The sequence below is a fragment of the Leopardus geoffroyi genome, chromosome E1 (genome assembly GCF_018350155.1).
Source record: "Leopardus geoffroyi isolate Oge1 chromosome E1, O.geoffroyi_Oge1_pat1.0, whole genome shotgun sequence".
NCBI classification, from domain to species: domain Eukaryota; kingdom Metazoa; phylum Chordata; class Mammalia; order Carnivora; family Felidae; genus Leopardus; species Leopardus geoffroyi.
Genome location: NC_059330.1, coordinates 35,708,871 through 35,726,321, shown reverse-complemented (window position 1 = coordinate 35,726,321; position 17,451 = coordinate 35,708,871). Strand labels below are relative to the sequence as shown.

The 17,451-nt window shown below is 51.5% G+C and overlaps 1 protein-coding gene across 1 annotated transcript in view; it reads right to left on the bottom strand.

The window, feature by feature from the left end:
• Positions 1-17,451, bottom strand: part of FAM117A (family with sequence similarity 117 member A) — a 44,663-nt gene that overhangs the window by 14,592 nt on the left and 12,620 nt on the right. Inside the window, exon 2 of the mRNA XM_045488466.1 lies at positions 4,360-4,529. Coding sequence (XP_045344422.1) covers positions 4,360-4,529 — 170 coding nt within the window. The remainder of the gene's footprint in view (positions 1-4,359; positions 4,530-17,451) is intronic.

Genomic DNA, 17,451 nt, shown 5'->3' with positions numbered 1-17,451 from the left:
CACGGCTCAGTACGCCTACGCGGGCACGAAGAACGGCGTGGTGCCTGACCTGGTATAGACGGTCAGCAACCACATGTCGAACTGAAGTTCAGCAGGGAATCAGCTCCTTGGGGACCCTGGCGAAATACAGGCAGGGAAAGGCTCTGAGGGTGGTCTGCCGGCCCACGCCAAGAGCTCGGGCTGCAGGTGGCCAAGGCCGCGGTCTCTGGCCCTCCAGTTGACGACGGAACTCTCAGGTTTTCCATCACGGACCCATTTGCAAATGCGCCGTGCTGTCGTCAAGCCATATGCTCGCCGCTTTGGAAAACAGGCGCCGTGCCCAGGCCCCCCACACCCACAAGGAAAGCCTGTGACGGGCACGCTGAATTGTGTGTCATCACTAAGTGCTAAGGTGCTGGCTTGGGAAGAACAGCAGGGAACAGAAAGAGAACACAGCAGGGAAAAGTCACAGAAGGGGAAGGCTTCCCAGACGAAGTATGCCACTCTGCCTCTGGCCTCCAAGACACTCCGATGAGGTTCGTCAGGGACTTAAGCCGGGTTTTTTTTTTCCCCCAAAAGGTAAATCAAGCCTGAAGACAAACAAGTCTACCATAGAGGCTTCTGCGCCTCACCCGGAGCGTCTGGAGGAAGCAGGGCTGGGATGCGTAGAACAGGGGGCCAGGCAGATCAGGTGCCCAGGGGGCCGTCTGTCTGCAGGATGCGACCAACGAGATCACTTCCTCCCTCCAGAAGAGTGCCTGGGGACACTCGTGCTTTGCACAGCAACAAGGGAGGGGTGACCACAACCACCGGCATGTGCGGCCATCACCCGATCCCAGCCCCGCCACTAGGAGGGCCAGCCCAGGGCACTCGGTGGCCAACACCGGTTTACCAGCTGACCTGGGAAGAAGGTGGTCCAAAGAGGGGAGGACATTCCTATTGACCTGGAGGATCCTCACGAAGCCCTCTAGGACACCAAAGAACCTCCTCCAGATGACGGTGACCCCACACAGGAGCCTTGCCCGTCCTCCCAGGGCTGGCCACTCTGTGCCCCACTCCCGCCGCACCCAAGCTCTCCCTTGGGCCTCACCAAGCTGGTCTCTGGGAGAGCTGGTCAGCTCTCTCCCATCGCTCTTCCTGGCTCCGAACGTGCAGAGCTTCACAAAACAACCCACGCCCCCAAACAAGACCTACATCCCCCTCTCTTCCTCCCCTGCCCCAAAGGCTTGGGTAACCGTCTTCTGCCTCGCGAGGAAGACTCGAGAATGCAGCGTGCCTGGCTACCTAAGTGGCGGGTGCTCTGTGCTCGCTGCCCAGGTCAGAAACTTGCTTGGAACAGGCAGGGTTCTTGCTCGCTCTAGCAGGTTCAGAGGGGGGAGCCGCTCAGCCTAACTCTGGCTGCCGCCCTCACTACAAAGCGTGTCCCGGGAACGCCAGGGTTGATGTGGTCTCCAAACCCACACATATACTCTAGCTGCTGGCTCTGGGGCGGGGGGCAAACGAGGAGGCAAAAGTGAGGGCCTGCCTGCCAGGTACAGTAGACGTGCTACGCCGGTGTGGCTGGAAGAGAAGGGGCAGAAGGCAGGGGTGGGGTCAAAGAAATTAGGAAAAGGTTCTGGCATCCATCTGTTTTTTAACAACACAAAAGCTTGCAAGGACTTCGGTAAATCCCGCCTCCCCACCCTCCCTCTACCCTGGTCCATGCTCCCTTGTCTCTCCCCAGTAAAGGCCCTCCCCCATCTCTAGTCCTTTCTGGGGACGTGCCCGTGCTCTGCAGACAAGGAACACCAATTACTTAGGGAGACGTCAGGAGAGCCTCAGAGCGTCCCAGTGTAACACCAGTGTTGAAGGAGGTGGCTTGTGCCAGGCCAGGGGGCTCAAGCAGGAATGCGAATGGAGCCCAAAACCTGGAAGCAGAAAATTCCCAGAAGGCCCAGGAATCAAAGACCGGCAGAGTGCATATCTTGGTTCGGATGCCTACGTTGATCAGAATTCTCCCACCTCTTGCCCGCAGCCACAATATTGACAGGTTGCTAAGAGTTCCTCGAGGGCTGGAGCCCATCCCGGGAAAAGAGGAAAGATGCACAGCTTGGCCTTGCCAGACCCACGGAGGCGCATCGCTGACCTCTGTCTTGCTGTGGCAAGAAGCCCAGACTTGTTATATAAAAGATCTGGCCTGCAGCTGGGGCCCGAGTGAAAACACACAGCCTAGAGCCCAGGCCTCTAAATCCGGCCAGGGAACATCTGAGGGCGGCCCGGCCTTGAGTTGACAAAGAGAACGCTCTCCGAGGAGTGGGGTGGAGGCTTCCTAGAAGGTTGGTGGCCGGAAGTGACAGAGACGGGGAGAGGTGGGCTACCCGGAAGCCTGTGCCTGTCAGAGGGGGATGCGCTCACAAGTTTGCACCCTCGAAGTGCTACCCGACCAGATCCGTTATTTGGATTAAACACTCCTCTGCGACGAGAAAGGGAGTGGGTGCTCCAGGCCCGGGAGGGCCAAGCGTAAAAGCTATCTTACTCGGCCTTTCTAAAGAATGCCGGGGTTGGGGCGCCTGGGTGGCTCAGTCGGTTAAGCGGCCGACTTCGGCTCAGGTCATGATCTCACGGTCCGTGAGTTCGAGCCCCGCGTTGGGCTCTGTGCTGACAGCTCAGAGCCTGGAGCCCGCTTCGGATTCTGTGTCTCCCTCTCTCTCTGCCCCTCCCCCGTTCATGCTCTGTCTCTCTCTGTCTCAAAAATAAATAAACGTTAAAAAAAAAAAATTTTTTTTTTAAGAATGCCGGGAACAGCAGTGCCCAGGGCTCCAAAGAAGCGGGCCCCCGCTGTCCTGTCCACCGCTGGAGCGTGTCCTCCCTTCGCACTCTGTTTGTGGATCTAAAGAGGCCCGCTGATCCGGGCTGCGGCAAACTGTTGTTGGTTCAAGGTGGGGCATTCCCACGAGAATTCCTCTCCTCTAAACTGTGCCAAACACTTGGTCTCATCTCATCCCTTGGCTGTCTGCTCACTGGCCTTCATGGAACGGGCACCCAGACTCACAGAGGCCAAATCTTGTTCTCATTTCCTCATTCTTCATCCCACAGGCCGAGAACAGTACTGGGCCTTCAAACGTTCGCCGGCAACATTTGAAAATGAATCTCATTAAAAAAAAAAAAATAAACGAAAGAAAGGGACCGACGTGATGCGCACAACAGAGGAGGTAGGGGGACGGGAGGACACAAGACGCTTGCATGCGTGGCGGTCACCCCGCCTGTGAGCGAGCAAAAGAGGCGCATACTCCCAGCTAGCAAAGGGACAGCTGACTTGCCCGGGACCCCCCAGGATGCAGGCCTGCCTCTGAGCCCGTGTTCTTCCCGCCCGGTTTCCTTTTTCCTGAGGAACTGCATCAAAATGGAAACGATTTGACTCCTAACGACTGCTAAGCATGGTGAAGTCCCGAATCAGGTTAAGAAGTATCTTTGTACACGGGCGCCTGGGTGGCTCAGTCGGTTAAGTGTCCGACTTCAGCTCAGGTCATGATCTTGACGTTCCTGAGTTCGAGCCCCGCTTCGGGCGCGCTGCTGTCCGCACAGAGCCCGCTTTGGACCCTCTGTCCCCGTCGCTCTCTGCCCCTCATGCGCATGAGCTCTCTCTTTCTCTCTCTCTCTCTCAAAAATCAATGAACATTTTTAAAAATGCAGAAAACAAAACTTAAAAAAAAAAGAAATATCTTTGTATAACTTCACATGGGAGAGGATTCCTTGCTCGGGTGAACACTATCTTATTCAAAAGCTGACAAGTAGACTGGGTGATCTGCACAGATTCGTTCCAAGTTAAGGATTCCTACTGAAAAGACTGTCAGGAAGACAATGACTGACAGAGGGGACCTGGGCTTCAAAGGACCTGAACGGGCCCACTGAAATCCCACCGGGCTGCTGGCGAGGGGTCAAGTCTTCATGATCTGAGAACTTTCCCCTCCTACTGCTCCAGGGGGATCTCTCCTAGCTCACCACACTTCTTGGCCACCTCTTCCAGTTGTCTGGGGAATGCAAACTCGGCTGAATGTTGGCCTGCTTAAGTTTAGAAAGGTAAAATCTCATTTTTTAGAACGCAGAATAGAGTCCAAAGTCAACTCTTGCTTACCCACACACGAAGACTCACAGCCAAACTGGAAAACCCAGATTGACTTCTCTCTTCCACCAGCCAGGTGGAATGCAAACTTGTTCTCACGTAAGTTCACGGAGGAAACCAACCTGGTAAATACCAGATGATGAACAGCTACGTGATGCATATTCACAGCCAAACCCCAGGACAGATCATTCCAGTGACAGAGCTGGTGAGCAGACAAAAAGCCTCCTCAGCCAGCCCCCTCCCCCCATCCTTATCCCAGTAGGAGAGCGCATCATTACCTGGGTGGCCTTGTCATTGGTACAGCAGGTGAAAGCCCCATCAGCATCTCGTGGCCACTGGCCCAGAAGGTAGGAGCTGAGGACGGTGTCCAGGGAGAATGTACGTCGGACCTGGGGTGGCTGAGGCCTACACACTGACTTTTCTGGGGCCACGGAGCACGGGACGCTGGCTGGAAGAGAGCACAGCCCGCACACCTTGACATGAGCACGGAGGAGGGAGACGTGGTAACCAAGCTTCTCTCTCCCAGGAAGCCTCACGTGACTGCCACGTCTTCACCTGTATCCACCTCCCTCCTACAAGAATATGGAGCGGCCCATAAAAGCAAATACAGTCTTGGGACGCCTGGGTGGCTCAGTCGGTTAAGCATCCCGACTTCAGCTCAGGCCATGATCTCACGCTTCGAGGGTTCGAGCCCCGCGTCGGGCTCTGTGCTGACAGCTCGGAGCCTGGAGCCTGCTTGGGATTCTGTGTCTCCCTCTCTCTCTGCCCCTCCCCCACTCGCGCTCTGTCTCTCTCACTCTCAAAAATGAATAAATGTTTAAAAAAAAAACTTAAAAAAAAAAAAAAAAAGCAAATACAGTCTGACCGGAACTTTCCTGACTTAACCAGCTGGACTTTATCACTGGAAACAATTTACATCCTTTTACTTTGGATGAGGGGTTACTTTATACATGTCTTCTATCTTTTTCCTGTTCCTCATGGACTATGAACGTGAACTCTGAAGTCTCCATAGGGGAGCAGGACTGTTTCCCATCATTAACGAGGGAACTCTAAGTGGCCAAAAAGCAATCTTTTATCCACTGCCCTGCCTCTCTCTGGCACCCACGGCAGAGCTCCTAAGCACTGAACAAAATCAACCCAATTAACTGAAGGACTCTTTATAATTCCTTCAAGACTGGTTAGCTCAGCGAACCTAGGTGACAGAACAACAGAACTCCTTTCAACCACCCAGGATGGAGGAATCCAGCTAAGGAATCCCAGCTTAGGAAAATCAGTCTCCGGGGCACCTGGGTGGCTCAGTCGGTTGAGTGTCCAACTTAGGCTCAGTTCATGATCTCGTGATTTGTGAGTTCGAGCCCCACATCGGTCTCTGTGCTGACAGCTCAGAGCCTGGAGCCTGCTTCGGATTCTGTGTCTCCCTCTCTCTCTCTCTCTGTCCCTCCCCCACTCACACTCTGTCTCTCTCTCAAAAATAAATAAACATTAAAAAAAAAATTGAAAAAAGGAAAATCAGTCTTTGGGATCCCTCCACTGTCTCCAACTTCAGGTTAAATGGGACAAGCATAATAAAGCAATTATAAATCCATTCATTTAATTTTTACCTCCGTTAAGTTTGGGGAGAAGGTAAAAGTTGAAACCGTCATAAGAGGTTAAGAGTTCTGGAATCACGTGTAAGTTTCAATCATCTGGGTTGACCCTGTTTTCCATGGCCACATTCAAAACATTCTACTACCTCGAGATCTGTAAAGGTTCTTTCCTTTAAACAGAGCAAACGCTTCCACATCTGCAGTATTCCCTTGACAATTCATGTGTGCATTAAGCAGAGCAAAAGGAACCGGGGACTGTAGGTATAAATAAACTTGCAGAGCTTTATATTAAAAAGACACCAACTGGCTGGCAGTTCCTAAAAAGTTAAACATAAAATCACCATACAACCCAGCAATTCCGCTTCTAGGTAAATATACAAGAGAATCTATAGCAGGGTCTTGAGAAGATATGTATGCACTCATGTTCACAGCAGTCCTATTCAACCACCAAAAAGTTGGAAGCCACCAAATGCCCATCGACAGATGAACTGGATAAAGAAAACGTGGTGTGTGCACGCAATGGATTATTAGTCCCAAAAAGAAACGAAATTGCGATACATGCTACGACACGATGAAACTTTGAAACATTATACTAAGTGAGGGGCGCCTGGGTGGCTCGCAAACGTTAAAAAAGAAAAAAAAAAAAAAAAAAAAAAGAGAGAGACACTAACACCATGTATGTTACCCAGATCCATTTACACATTTACACACATTTTGACAGAGTTGTAATCAATATGAAACGCACATTGTGTTCTGCTTTGCTCTACCCATTTCACATACGCATCTCCAAGTAACGACAATCTACATATTTATCGCTTTCAATGACTACATATGTTCCACCAGGTTGGTATACGGTAGTTTGCTTAGCCACTCCCATATTATTGGACATTTGAGGGGTCTCCCTGCTCGCGATTCGCGTATCACAAACGTTACAACGCGGATAATTTTCAGTCTGCTTTTACTTAATCCCTGGCATATTTCTGAGTCCTCTCCCTCAGCTCTCATATGCGCTCACTTAAAACACACGAGAAATGGGGCGCCTGGGTGGCTCAGTCGGTTAAGCGTCTGACTTCGGCTCAGGTCATGATCTCACGGTCCGTGAGTTCGAGCCCCGCGTCAGGCTCTGTGCTGACAGCTCAGAGCCTGGAGCCTGTTTCAGATTCTGTGTCTCCCTCTCTCTCTGACCCTCCCCCGTTCATGCTCTGTTTCTCTCTGTCTCAAAAATAAATAAACATTAAAAAAAATTTTTTTAAAAAACACACGAGAAATGACATGTTGCAAACGTAGTAAGTGAATTGTGGGAAAGTTGGGAAACAGACAAACAAAAAGAAAAACCTCGAACCTCAGCATCCAAAGAGAATCACAGCTAATACCATGATAGATATAACCATGTCAGCCTTATTGCTCTGTGTGTGTGTGTGCTTTAAAATAAAAAATGGGCTGGAGGGAGGGGCGGGGAGCCCGCCTGGGTGGCTCTGTCGGTAAAGCGCCTGACTCTTGATTTCAGCTCAGGTTATGATCTCACAGTCTGTAAGTTCGACCCCCCACACTGGGTCCTGTGCTGACAGTGGGGAGCCTGCTTGGGATTCTCTCTCTCTCCCTCTCTATTCCTCCCCAACTTGTGCTCTTTCTCTCTCAAAATAAATGAATAAAACCAATTTAAATACATAAATAAAATACAAACACAAAATAGGGGGCACCTGGCTGGCCCAGATCAGTGGAACATGTGACTCTTGATCTCAGAGTAGTGAGGTTAAGCCCCATGTTGGGTGTAGAGATTACTTAAAAAGTGAAAAAATCTTGGGGCGCCTGGGTGGCTTAGTTGGTTGAGCGTCTGGCTCTTGATTTCAGCTCAGGTCATAATCTCCCAGTTCGCGTGTCCAAGCCCTGCATCGGGCTCCGTGCTGACAGGGCAGAGTGTGCTTGGGATTCTCTCTCTCCCTCTCGCTACCCGTCCCTCCCCCTCTCTCTCTCTCTCTCTCAAAATAAACAAACTATAAAAAAAAATTAAAAAATAAAAAAAATGTCAAAACACATAAAATTTAAAAATGGGATCATTTTTTACATGTTGTTTTCCAATACGTTTTCACCTGATACCATAAACACTTCTCCAAATAATACATATTGACCTACAAGCTATCCTTTTAAATGATCTTAACATTTCTGTCAAAACTCTTCAAAGGTTTTCTTTCAATGGATACTACGCACCATTTCCCACCCATGTCCGGAGCCTTCCCTCCTCTGAGGTTTTGCCCACGTGCCCAGGGTGGAAATCTGCCCCATGAATCAGGGCCGGCCTAACCACTCCACCTCCACGAAGCCTTCTGGATTTCCTGGAAGGAGTATCTCGGGATTTTCTGATTTTCCCCAGCACTCTGTGCCCTTCTAGTACTTAGCATCCTCTCTCTTGGGTTACGAGTATTTTAACACCTAGATAATAAACAACCTGCAGCCAAGGACTGTCCCTAACTTATCTTTGTACCCCACACAGCGCCTAGGACATAGGGCTGGTGGTTGGGCAGTACCTAAGTCTTCGTGTAAAATCAAAACAGGTTACTACAAGGGGACGCCTCCTCTAATTATACCACGGATTCAAAGTCTGTGCATCCATGCTCAACCCGCTCCCCGTGAATAAAGCCCCCAGGCCTGCCTGTCTCTTCCTCTCCCCGGCTCAGGAAGGCCCGACCTCTCTCTTCTGCTCCCTGCGCCTTGTTATACCCAGTGAGGCAGCGACAGGCATGCTGGGTTCAAGCCCCAGCTTCGTCTTCCACACAAGCCCGTCCACCACTCTTTTTCCTATCCTGGATTTAAGACCAAACGGTGGCAGTCAGATATTTTGCGGAGGTTTTGACACAGGCTGGCAGGCAGGTCAGACATCACATTGCTGCCTTGTGGTCCGCCGCAAGTGCCCATGAGACCCCGGGGATGAGAAAACAAGTTTACAGGATGACGTGACCGAGTAACAGAGAGGCAGGTGGGAAGCAGATGAGCAAGAGGTTGGCGTAAAGGCCAGAATGCCGTGATCTTGACAGCTGCTTCATCGCTGTGCAAAAGAGGGCTAGGGCTCCTGGGCAGGGGCAGGGGGTGGGAGGGTGAAGCGGCCAGGGGGAGCTATCTCTGGGAACTGCCTCGCCCAGCCCCTCGGCAGAAGCTGCAGCAAAAGCATCTTTGGGATTTTTCCTCTACGGGGACCACGAGGACTTGCTGGTATTTATATAGACCTTTCGAGTTTCACCCCATCTGCACGGTGTTTTAATGCAGGTCTTTACTCCCCTGTCAGCCCTGAAAGGGGCTGGGGGGACTGTAAAGGGAACTAAGGGCCAGAGGGGGCCAGGCTCGGGCTAGACTCGGTCACCCACAAGGTCCGAGGTGGTCCTAACACCTAAACCCAAGACTCTTTCCTCCTCAATCACCCCACACAGGCTCCTGGCCCTTCGGCATCAGGAACATCCTGAGAGGTTGCACCTGCAGGAAGGACTGTCCTTTTAGCTCCTTTTTGGGGAAGGAAACCTTTCCAGGGCAGGCACTGCCCAGGTGTCTGGGCTGATTTTCTGTTTCCTGGGTTGGCTGGGTTACTTTTTAAAGTCTTTGAGACCTTGGGATTCTATGATCTCCTAGGGACCATTTAAACCACATCCATTTGGGGGTGCCTGGGTGGCTCAGTCGGCTGAGCGTCTGACTTCGGCTCAGGTCATGATCTCGCGGTTCGTGAGTTCGAGCCCCATGTCGGGCTCTGTGCTGACGGCTCAGAGCCCGGAGCCTGCCTCGGATTCTGTGTCTCCCTCTCTCTCTGCCCCTCCCCTGCTCACACTCCGTCTCTCCCTCTCTCTCAAAAATAAATAAACATAAAAAAAATTTTTTTAAAACCACACCCATTTGGTATCTGTATGCATTACCCCTCATATCCCACCCCACTCACGAGCTCTGGTAGGAGTCTAACCTCAAGGACAACTATGAGGGATGGGACTGTCCTCCCAGGACTCCCAGGGCGAGGGGGGACCCAGAATCCTGGAGTTTGCTGTGAGAATCCAACCACCCACTTTGGTCAACTCTACACGCTCTTTGGCACCAAAGTTATTCGTAAAGACTCTGAGGGCATCATGGGTCCTGATTTACTCCTCCAAGTACATAAAAATAACAATACCAAAAAGAAAGAAAGAAAGAAAGAAAGAAAGAAAGAAAGAAAGAAAGAAAGAAAGAAAGAAAAAAGAAAGAAAGAACAAAGAAAACAATGAGTGGGGCAGGGATAGGAATGGACAGGAAGCACCCCGATCCAGAACCAGCAGCCTGTGATGCCCGCCTCTCTGCCAGACTTGCAAGGATCTCATTGCATCAAAGTCAAACTGGAGGCCTTGCCTCAGTTTCTCTTTCTCCAAAGACAACAGGGCCTCAGCCATATTTCGACAGTGACCACATCCTAGTGCTGGCACAGCTCCTACCAGCCACAAGGTGACAGACTCCCCTTCTGTCTCAGAGACCTCAGCAAGGCCCCACTTCCCCTCCCTGACCCCCAAACTCTTGGCATGTCCCAATACCTCTGGAGAGAAGAAAATGCCACGTTCCCTTCAAGCTCGGAAGGAAGGGGAGGAGGGCACTTTGTGGAAAATTAGATTTTGATAGAAAAAGAAAATTTACCACTTACTTCAAAACCCTAAATGGTTTGGGGAGCACCTGCTAATCTGGGGCACCAAAACCAATAAAGGGCAAAACCAAGGTGTCAAGTTCTCCCCCCACCCCGCCCCCGCCCCGGCCCCCGCCACTAAATGGAACACCATCCAAAGCTAGAATCAGACAGTGACATGTATTGTGCCACCCTCAAGGGGGCGACAGTCTGGAGCAACGTGGGCCCCGCAGATCCAGAAGCAGCTCTGATGTGAGGGAGCCAGTTAGTCGGGACCAAGGCTCTACCCACCTCGTGATGTGACTGCAGCCACGGCCACCCGATCTCACTGAGCCTGCTCTCCCATCTGGCAAACGGGAGCGCGCGAGCCCAGCCTACGTTCCCTCCTAGGGATGCTCTAAAGAGCAGAAGATGAGAGGCAAAATTGCTTTAAAGTCTTCACCAGACAGATCAGGTTGAACCAGTTAACGTCACTTAATCCCTTCCTCTTCCACGATTCTTCAGGACAGAAGGTGGCGGTGGGGGGGAGGGGGAGGGGAAGGAGCCTAGGAAGAGAACGAGCTCTAGCCACGTTATCCCTTGGGAACGTGCACTACTCCGGCGTCAAAGCCTCTGCTTTATTAATGCCAGTCTAAGCCAGTATGGGCACCACCCTGAATAAATGGAGAGGGACACAGAGCCGCTTGGAGAAGCTGTGCTGCCCACGGAGACCTAGCTCAGGTGGGACCGTCCCCTGAGAAGTCCCCCGAGTGCGAGCGCCGTCGAAACGGGGCTGAGCCCTCACGGACATACTGGAAAGATCTGGGGACTGGGGTCTGCGCGGCCACTGTGGGAGTACAGCTAAAGCGGCAGCACACTGAGAGGTCGCGACGGTTGCTTGCGGTTGGAAGATGAACTGGTTTCATTTCTGGAAAGTACCCCTCTCAGATTTGGGAAGCCGGGGGGGGGGGGGGGGGAGGGAAACAGGACAATCAGCTCCCCTAGCTGAGAAGCAACGCCCGTATCACGACGGGGCCCGTGACAAAGCAGCAGGCCTTGGGGGGGGGGGGGGATGGCAGAGGGGGGGGGACGGGCACCAGCTGGGTGCCTGCGGGAGGGTGGAGTGTCCTGTTTACAGCGCTGTGGGGTATTATCGGCCCATCGCATGTAGCAGCCTCCACAGCCCAACCACCTGGCGAAGCACCCTGGCACGGGGCCAGGCCATTTCACCATGCAGCTGAGCAGCGGCGGAGGCTTGGGTTCTTGGGCAACGGCAAATGGAAAAAACAAAACACAACAGCGCACGCCGGAGATAAGAAGCCTCAGGTGCTATCTTCCAGCGCCACTTGGTTCGGTTTCCCAACTGCTGCATTTGTATGGCTTCGGGGACAGGGGCTCCGAGTGGACAGGGCCAGCGGTCAGGTGTCTGTGCGTTGGGGGGAGGGTCCGGGGGGCGGAAAGCAAAGAGCAGACAGGACGCGGGACCGAGAGTGGCCAAGAGGGGCCTGGCGCACCACCACAGACCGGCGGACTCCTCCAGAGTGCCCACGACACGCCAGTCTATAAGCACCAGTGATATGGGAAGCGGGCACGGGGACGAGGATGAAGGAGGACACTGTCTCTGCTGTTCCCTCCTATCCCCTGGCTGGAGATCAGCTCAGGCCTGACCACACCAGCACCCCCCCACCCCAGGAACCCAAAGAAGGATGACGGCGCTTAGAAGAAGGGCAAGATGGGGTCAGGGGAAGGAGGAAGGCAGCAGATGATGCAGGAAGTGAGGCTTTTGTGGCTGTCTTTCTCAACGTGGCCAGAGACAGAGCGTGGGGTGGAGGTTTGGCAGCTTGCACGGAGAAACCAGCCGCTGACCAGAGGGTCCCGGCCGGGCATCTGGGCGGGGGGTGACTTCACTCAGGTTGCTACCTTTGAAGCAACGCAGGAGAAGCTTGGGAAGGAAGACAAGGCTCCTCTCCCTCATCCTCTGTTAACGTGAGACCTAGTGGTCCCAAAATACCCCAGAAGGACTACAAAAGGGAGAAAGATAGCCAGCGAGGTCGCACACGTGGCCAAAACTCAACAACCAGTTGGTCTCACAAGTGAGCTGGGAGTCACTTTCTCACGTCGCTGGGCTTTGGAGCATTACCAGCACTAGCCTTCTCGCCTCCTCTCTTCAAGAGAGATCACATACTGTAACAGAAGTTGTACCTGCATTGGAGGAAATACGAATACGCAGGTGAGCAGGAACTGAAAAATAAAAACTATGCATGTCCCCACTCGGGAGATCGTCACCTGTACACAACCCTTCCTGAGCTCTCTCCACGCACGCGTGTATGCATCTGTCTTTTTAATAAAAATGAGATCAGAGCATACGTGTTTTTCTACAATCTGCTTCTTGCCGGCAGGCATCTTCCTTCAGAAAGAGGAGCTGGCAGGGCGGGGCAGTCTGGGAAGCTGAGGCCGGGGGGCATAAAGCTGGCCATCAAGGGAGCAGGCCCTGCCCCGTCCCGCCCCCCCTCCAGGCTGTGATGCGGCCCTTTTGTTGGGGGAGGAGGTGGGGGGGGGGGGATGTGAATCTGGAGAGGAGCAAAGTGAAACAGGGAATCAGAATTTCTAAACACTTCCCCAGGAACAGATTGGCAGTCGGTAGGGGAAGTTCCTTCCAGCAGCTTTATAAGGATTCTTGTTCCATTTCAGTACGTGTGTTGGGATTAAACACTGCAGACAGATCTTCGGAGCAACCTGTATAGTCCAGTGCTGCCGAACTGCTTGCTTAACTCAGGGACATGTGGGTTTTGGAGGGAAGTTGTGGTCAAACTGAAATCCCCAACATGACTGTATTGGAAGCCCTCCTTGGAAAGCCCAAGGAGACCCCAACCATCCCAGCTGGGAAAATCAAACCTGGGGCTTTAAACAAAGCTTCTTTCGGCGCCGAGCAAAGAGCTCATTTTCAACCACGACATGGAGAAGCTACAGAAACCAGATCTAAAAAGAAAGAAGGAAACAAGAGTAACATCACATTTCCCTTACCGCGAAGGCTTACCTAAACAGAAAAGAGCGATGATATTTGTATATGCATGAGAAACCACTCAGCCAGACCCTCAGTGAATTCCTAAGTCCATGGTTAAGTGTGCAGCACAAGTGAGAGCATTTCTGGCCGTGTCTGACTTCCCAGCACACAGACCACATCTATGGGAAGCGGGAGAGAAGGGCCAGGAGCAACCCATCTAGAGATGTCACTGTGGGGGGAAAAAATAAGGAAGAGGCTGACTCTTTGTAGCAGCAAGGAGGAAAAGGGTGATCTCAAGTGTGCGTGTATGCATGTGTGTGTGTGTGTGTGTGTGTGTGTGTGTGCGCGCGCGCGCGCGTACAAAAAGAGTAGACAGCAGTTACTCAGTTATTCGATTCTCAAGAACCTGCAGTTAGAAGAAAAGGAAGTGGTGTGAACTTTTCACCTTTTATCTGAATTCTCTGAAGAGTTCTGCAGGATTTCAACATCCTTAAAACAAAATACTAGCAGTTAGTGATTGGATCACGCTTTCCCTTGGGATCTACTTGGACTTTGCCCGCGTAGCATAAATAGCACATAGCCTAGCCCTCTCTTACAAACAAAAAAAATCCCCACCCACGGTTATTTGGGAGTGAGGAATCTCTGGGCGGCCTATAAACTCGGAGGACGGGCACAAACCCCTCCGTATTTTCACTTCTCGCAACAATCTGATTCCTATCAAGTCAAGAAGGAATCACAACATCCAGTCAGCTCCCAGGTAGTCTTGTAAGATAAACTGAGGGAAAGGCAGCATCAGAGACTGAGAAGGTTCGTCCACAACAAATCCTACGAGGGGACACCTGTGACTGAAACTCAGCGATTCCCGCTCTGAATGTGTGCACCCCATACTCTCGTGAACTCACCTACAGAACAGGAGGCAGAGTTTCTGGTGTGTTACAGGGTGGGGGGCCTGTGACACACGCCTCGTAAAGAGGCGAACTGATTTCTCCGGGGCCCCACAGACAATGGAGATGCGGATCTTTTTAACCCAGGAGAAGACTTTTGAGGGTATAATTCCCACCCCCGTCCTCCACTGTCCGGCTCCAGTCTCTGACTGGCTGGCTGCTTTCATTGAGGAACGGCTTCCACGGGTTAGAAGAGTTCTAGTCCTTTCCCTCGCTAGGAACCAGGGTGATCATACCTGGGTCTCAGGAACACTGTTTTACCCGCTGGGCATCTTGGGCGGGGCCAAGGGGAAGAAAAAGACAATTTAAAAAATGAAGAGATTCCTTTTCTGGTGAGGAGAATGCAAAGTGGGTGAAAGAAAGAAAAAAGCACTCCAAATCGTCAAAATAATGTCTGCTTTGTGAACAAACTAGGACTTAGTTTTAGTTCCATGCAGCCTGCCTTCTCCCTGATCTCAAGCAAACTGCCGGACAGCAATATCTGTGTAAGTAACTATCATTCAATTTAATATCAGCCCGACTCACGCAAAATACCTAGTCTTCGATGGAATTTGATTGACCCTGTTTTGTTGCCTCGCCCCACTCCCCGCTGACGATTCCAAAACCCAAAAGAATTTTTTTAATTTTTATTTTGGGGGTAGCCGAATGGCTCAGTTGGTTAAGCACCTGACTCTTGATTTTGGCTTAGGTCATGATCCCAGGGTCGTGAGATTGAGCCCCGCATTGGGCTCAATGCTCAGCATGGAGCCTGCTTGGGATGCTTGGGATATTCTCATTCTCTCTTTCTCTCTCTCTCTCCCGCAGAGATATCAATGATAATGTAGAAGAATGGCCTTATTCTCAGGAGATGCCACTGACGTTAAGGGTGAAGTGTCACGATATTTGTAATTTCCAAACAGTTCAAAAAAACAAACAAAACACACATACAGATGCACACGTAAGTCTAGACACACACATACCTAATACACAGAAGGAGAGAAGAGAGATTTCACAATTGTAGCAAAAAGTTATCGGTGCCTCTAGATGAAAGATAAACAGGTGTGCGTGGTGCTTACAATTTTTCTGTAGGTTTGAAATTCCCCGAAATAAAAGTTGTGGGGGAAAAAAAAGAACGGGCTTGATTTGGGAAGACAGAAATTCCGTCCCCTCCTCAGCAAGGATCTAAACCCTTTAACATTTCAATCTTGGCAGGTTGTAGTCAAATTCAATTGGGTCACTGCTCTGGACTTCTAATTTGGGGAAAGGGAAGGTGGGCGAGAAGAAACGAAACAGCGAATGAGGCTTCATCTGAGGCAAGGAATTGAAAGATGTAAATCAGTACGAGGTAGAATAAAGATACCCAATGAAGGAGGTAACGTTAAATTAAGAAAGGTCACGTCATCCCGGGAGCAAGACCAAGACCATGGGCAGACTGAAGGGGCTCCTCCAGATCCAGAAACACAATCGGAAGTGGATATAACCTCAGCGATGCCCAGCTAAGTTACCCCTGGGCATCCATTTGCCACAATTAGCTCTGTCACAGGAATGGAGAAACCAGTGAGATCTTGGAAACATAGGTAAAAGTGGCTAAAGGAAAGGTAGCTGCTAAGGCCTTAGAATTCATCAGTCCTCGGCATGGGTGCAAAAGCGAAGGAAAGCAAACAGACTTTAGTTAGAATAGGAGAGAGTCTAGCTGGATAAAAGGAAGAACCTTCTGGCTCATCATAATTAGATGAGGAGGACTGCCTCCAAGCAGCTCCGGGGAGAGATAACTGTATGCCCCCGGATGTCCCAGGAGTCACCCCCAGAAGGCAGGGAGTGACAGCAGAGGAGTCTGAGCCTCCTCTAGTTCTAAAATTCCCCAACTATTAAAGGGTAAATAAAAGATGGCCGGTGACCAATTCAGCTAAATGGAAAGTTCAGAGCCCACGCTATCATCTGGGGCAAGGTAAGGTAAGTTAAGGGGCAGGGGCGGGGCACAAGTTCACAGATTCAAAGGGAGATTTGGCCGATCAAGACAGCTGTGCTGTGGGCTTCCAGACCAAGCTGGAGAGTATAAACAGTGCTCAGTTTACCTGCAGCTAGCCACAGGCAGAAGGTCTGGTCACATGACCGGGCGAGCAGACATCAGAGCTCAGAGGGCACATTTGCTTGCTGGCTACACCTCACTAGGTTGGAACCTGTCAGGCTCTCTGCTCTTAACCCTGACTCAGGTTCATTTTGCTCGGGGTTGAGGGGTGGTGGGGAGGGGGGTGCTTTAAGAAGCAATTGCTCAATTATTCAGGACCAGGAAGTTACGGTCACAGGATTTGCTTTGCCTTCAGGGTCTAAAACCCTGTTAGGGTCCCTCTGCTCAGCCCTCGCAGACTTGCAAAGCTGCATGGACCATGCTGTCCCACTTGTGCAAAATCTTCTCTGGTTACAACCATCTCCTTCCGCCAGTTCTACTGCGTCCCCCGGCTGCAAAGAGGAGATACCCAAGAGACTGCTACATCCCATGGAGTGGTTCTCCACCCGGCCTCGGACATTCTGGAACTGACCTAGCCTAACCTCAAATCCCAGGCAAACTCCCAGGCTGTTGCCCTACCGGTGGAAAAACCCCAAAGTGTGCTGGGCAACATTCCAGGACAGCCCCTGCAATGCTGCCCTGATCTCTCCGGTTGTTCAGATGGGCGGCTCAAAGGTTATGCAGTGCCTCCCGGGTAAACCTAGTCTGAAAAGCAAGATTAGATGGACCCTCCAGAAACAGCCTCGAAAGGTATGATGATTTTTTCCTACCATCAGTGTATGCCCAAGACCACTGATGACTTCAGAGCAGAAGGACGCTTGCCAGGTCACCTCCCTACACGTGCTTGCACAGACAGAGGTGGACGGGGCAATACACGTCACTGGGGGGTAAGTTACGCCACCTTCCCCGTACACGATGGGCTTTGTGCCTGCTCTTAAATCAAGGGCTGTTAAATAGTATTGCTATCTTCTTTTATAAGTCAGGCGAAGAAAAGGTTTAGCCGCCTGAAGCAGAGGAAAATTTGATCCAGAGAAACACTTTGGGAGGTTAATTACCAAGACGTCCTATCTGTACCTCTGAGAACTGGAACTGAGAGGTGCCCGGGGGGCTCAGTCCATTAAGTGTCTGACCTCGGCTCAGGTCATGATCTCCAGGTTCGTGAGTTCGAGCCCCGCATCGGGCTCTGTGCTGTCAGCGCGGAACCCACTTCAGATTCTCTGTTCCCCTCTGCCCCTCCCCCACCCTGTTC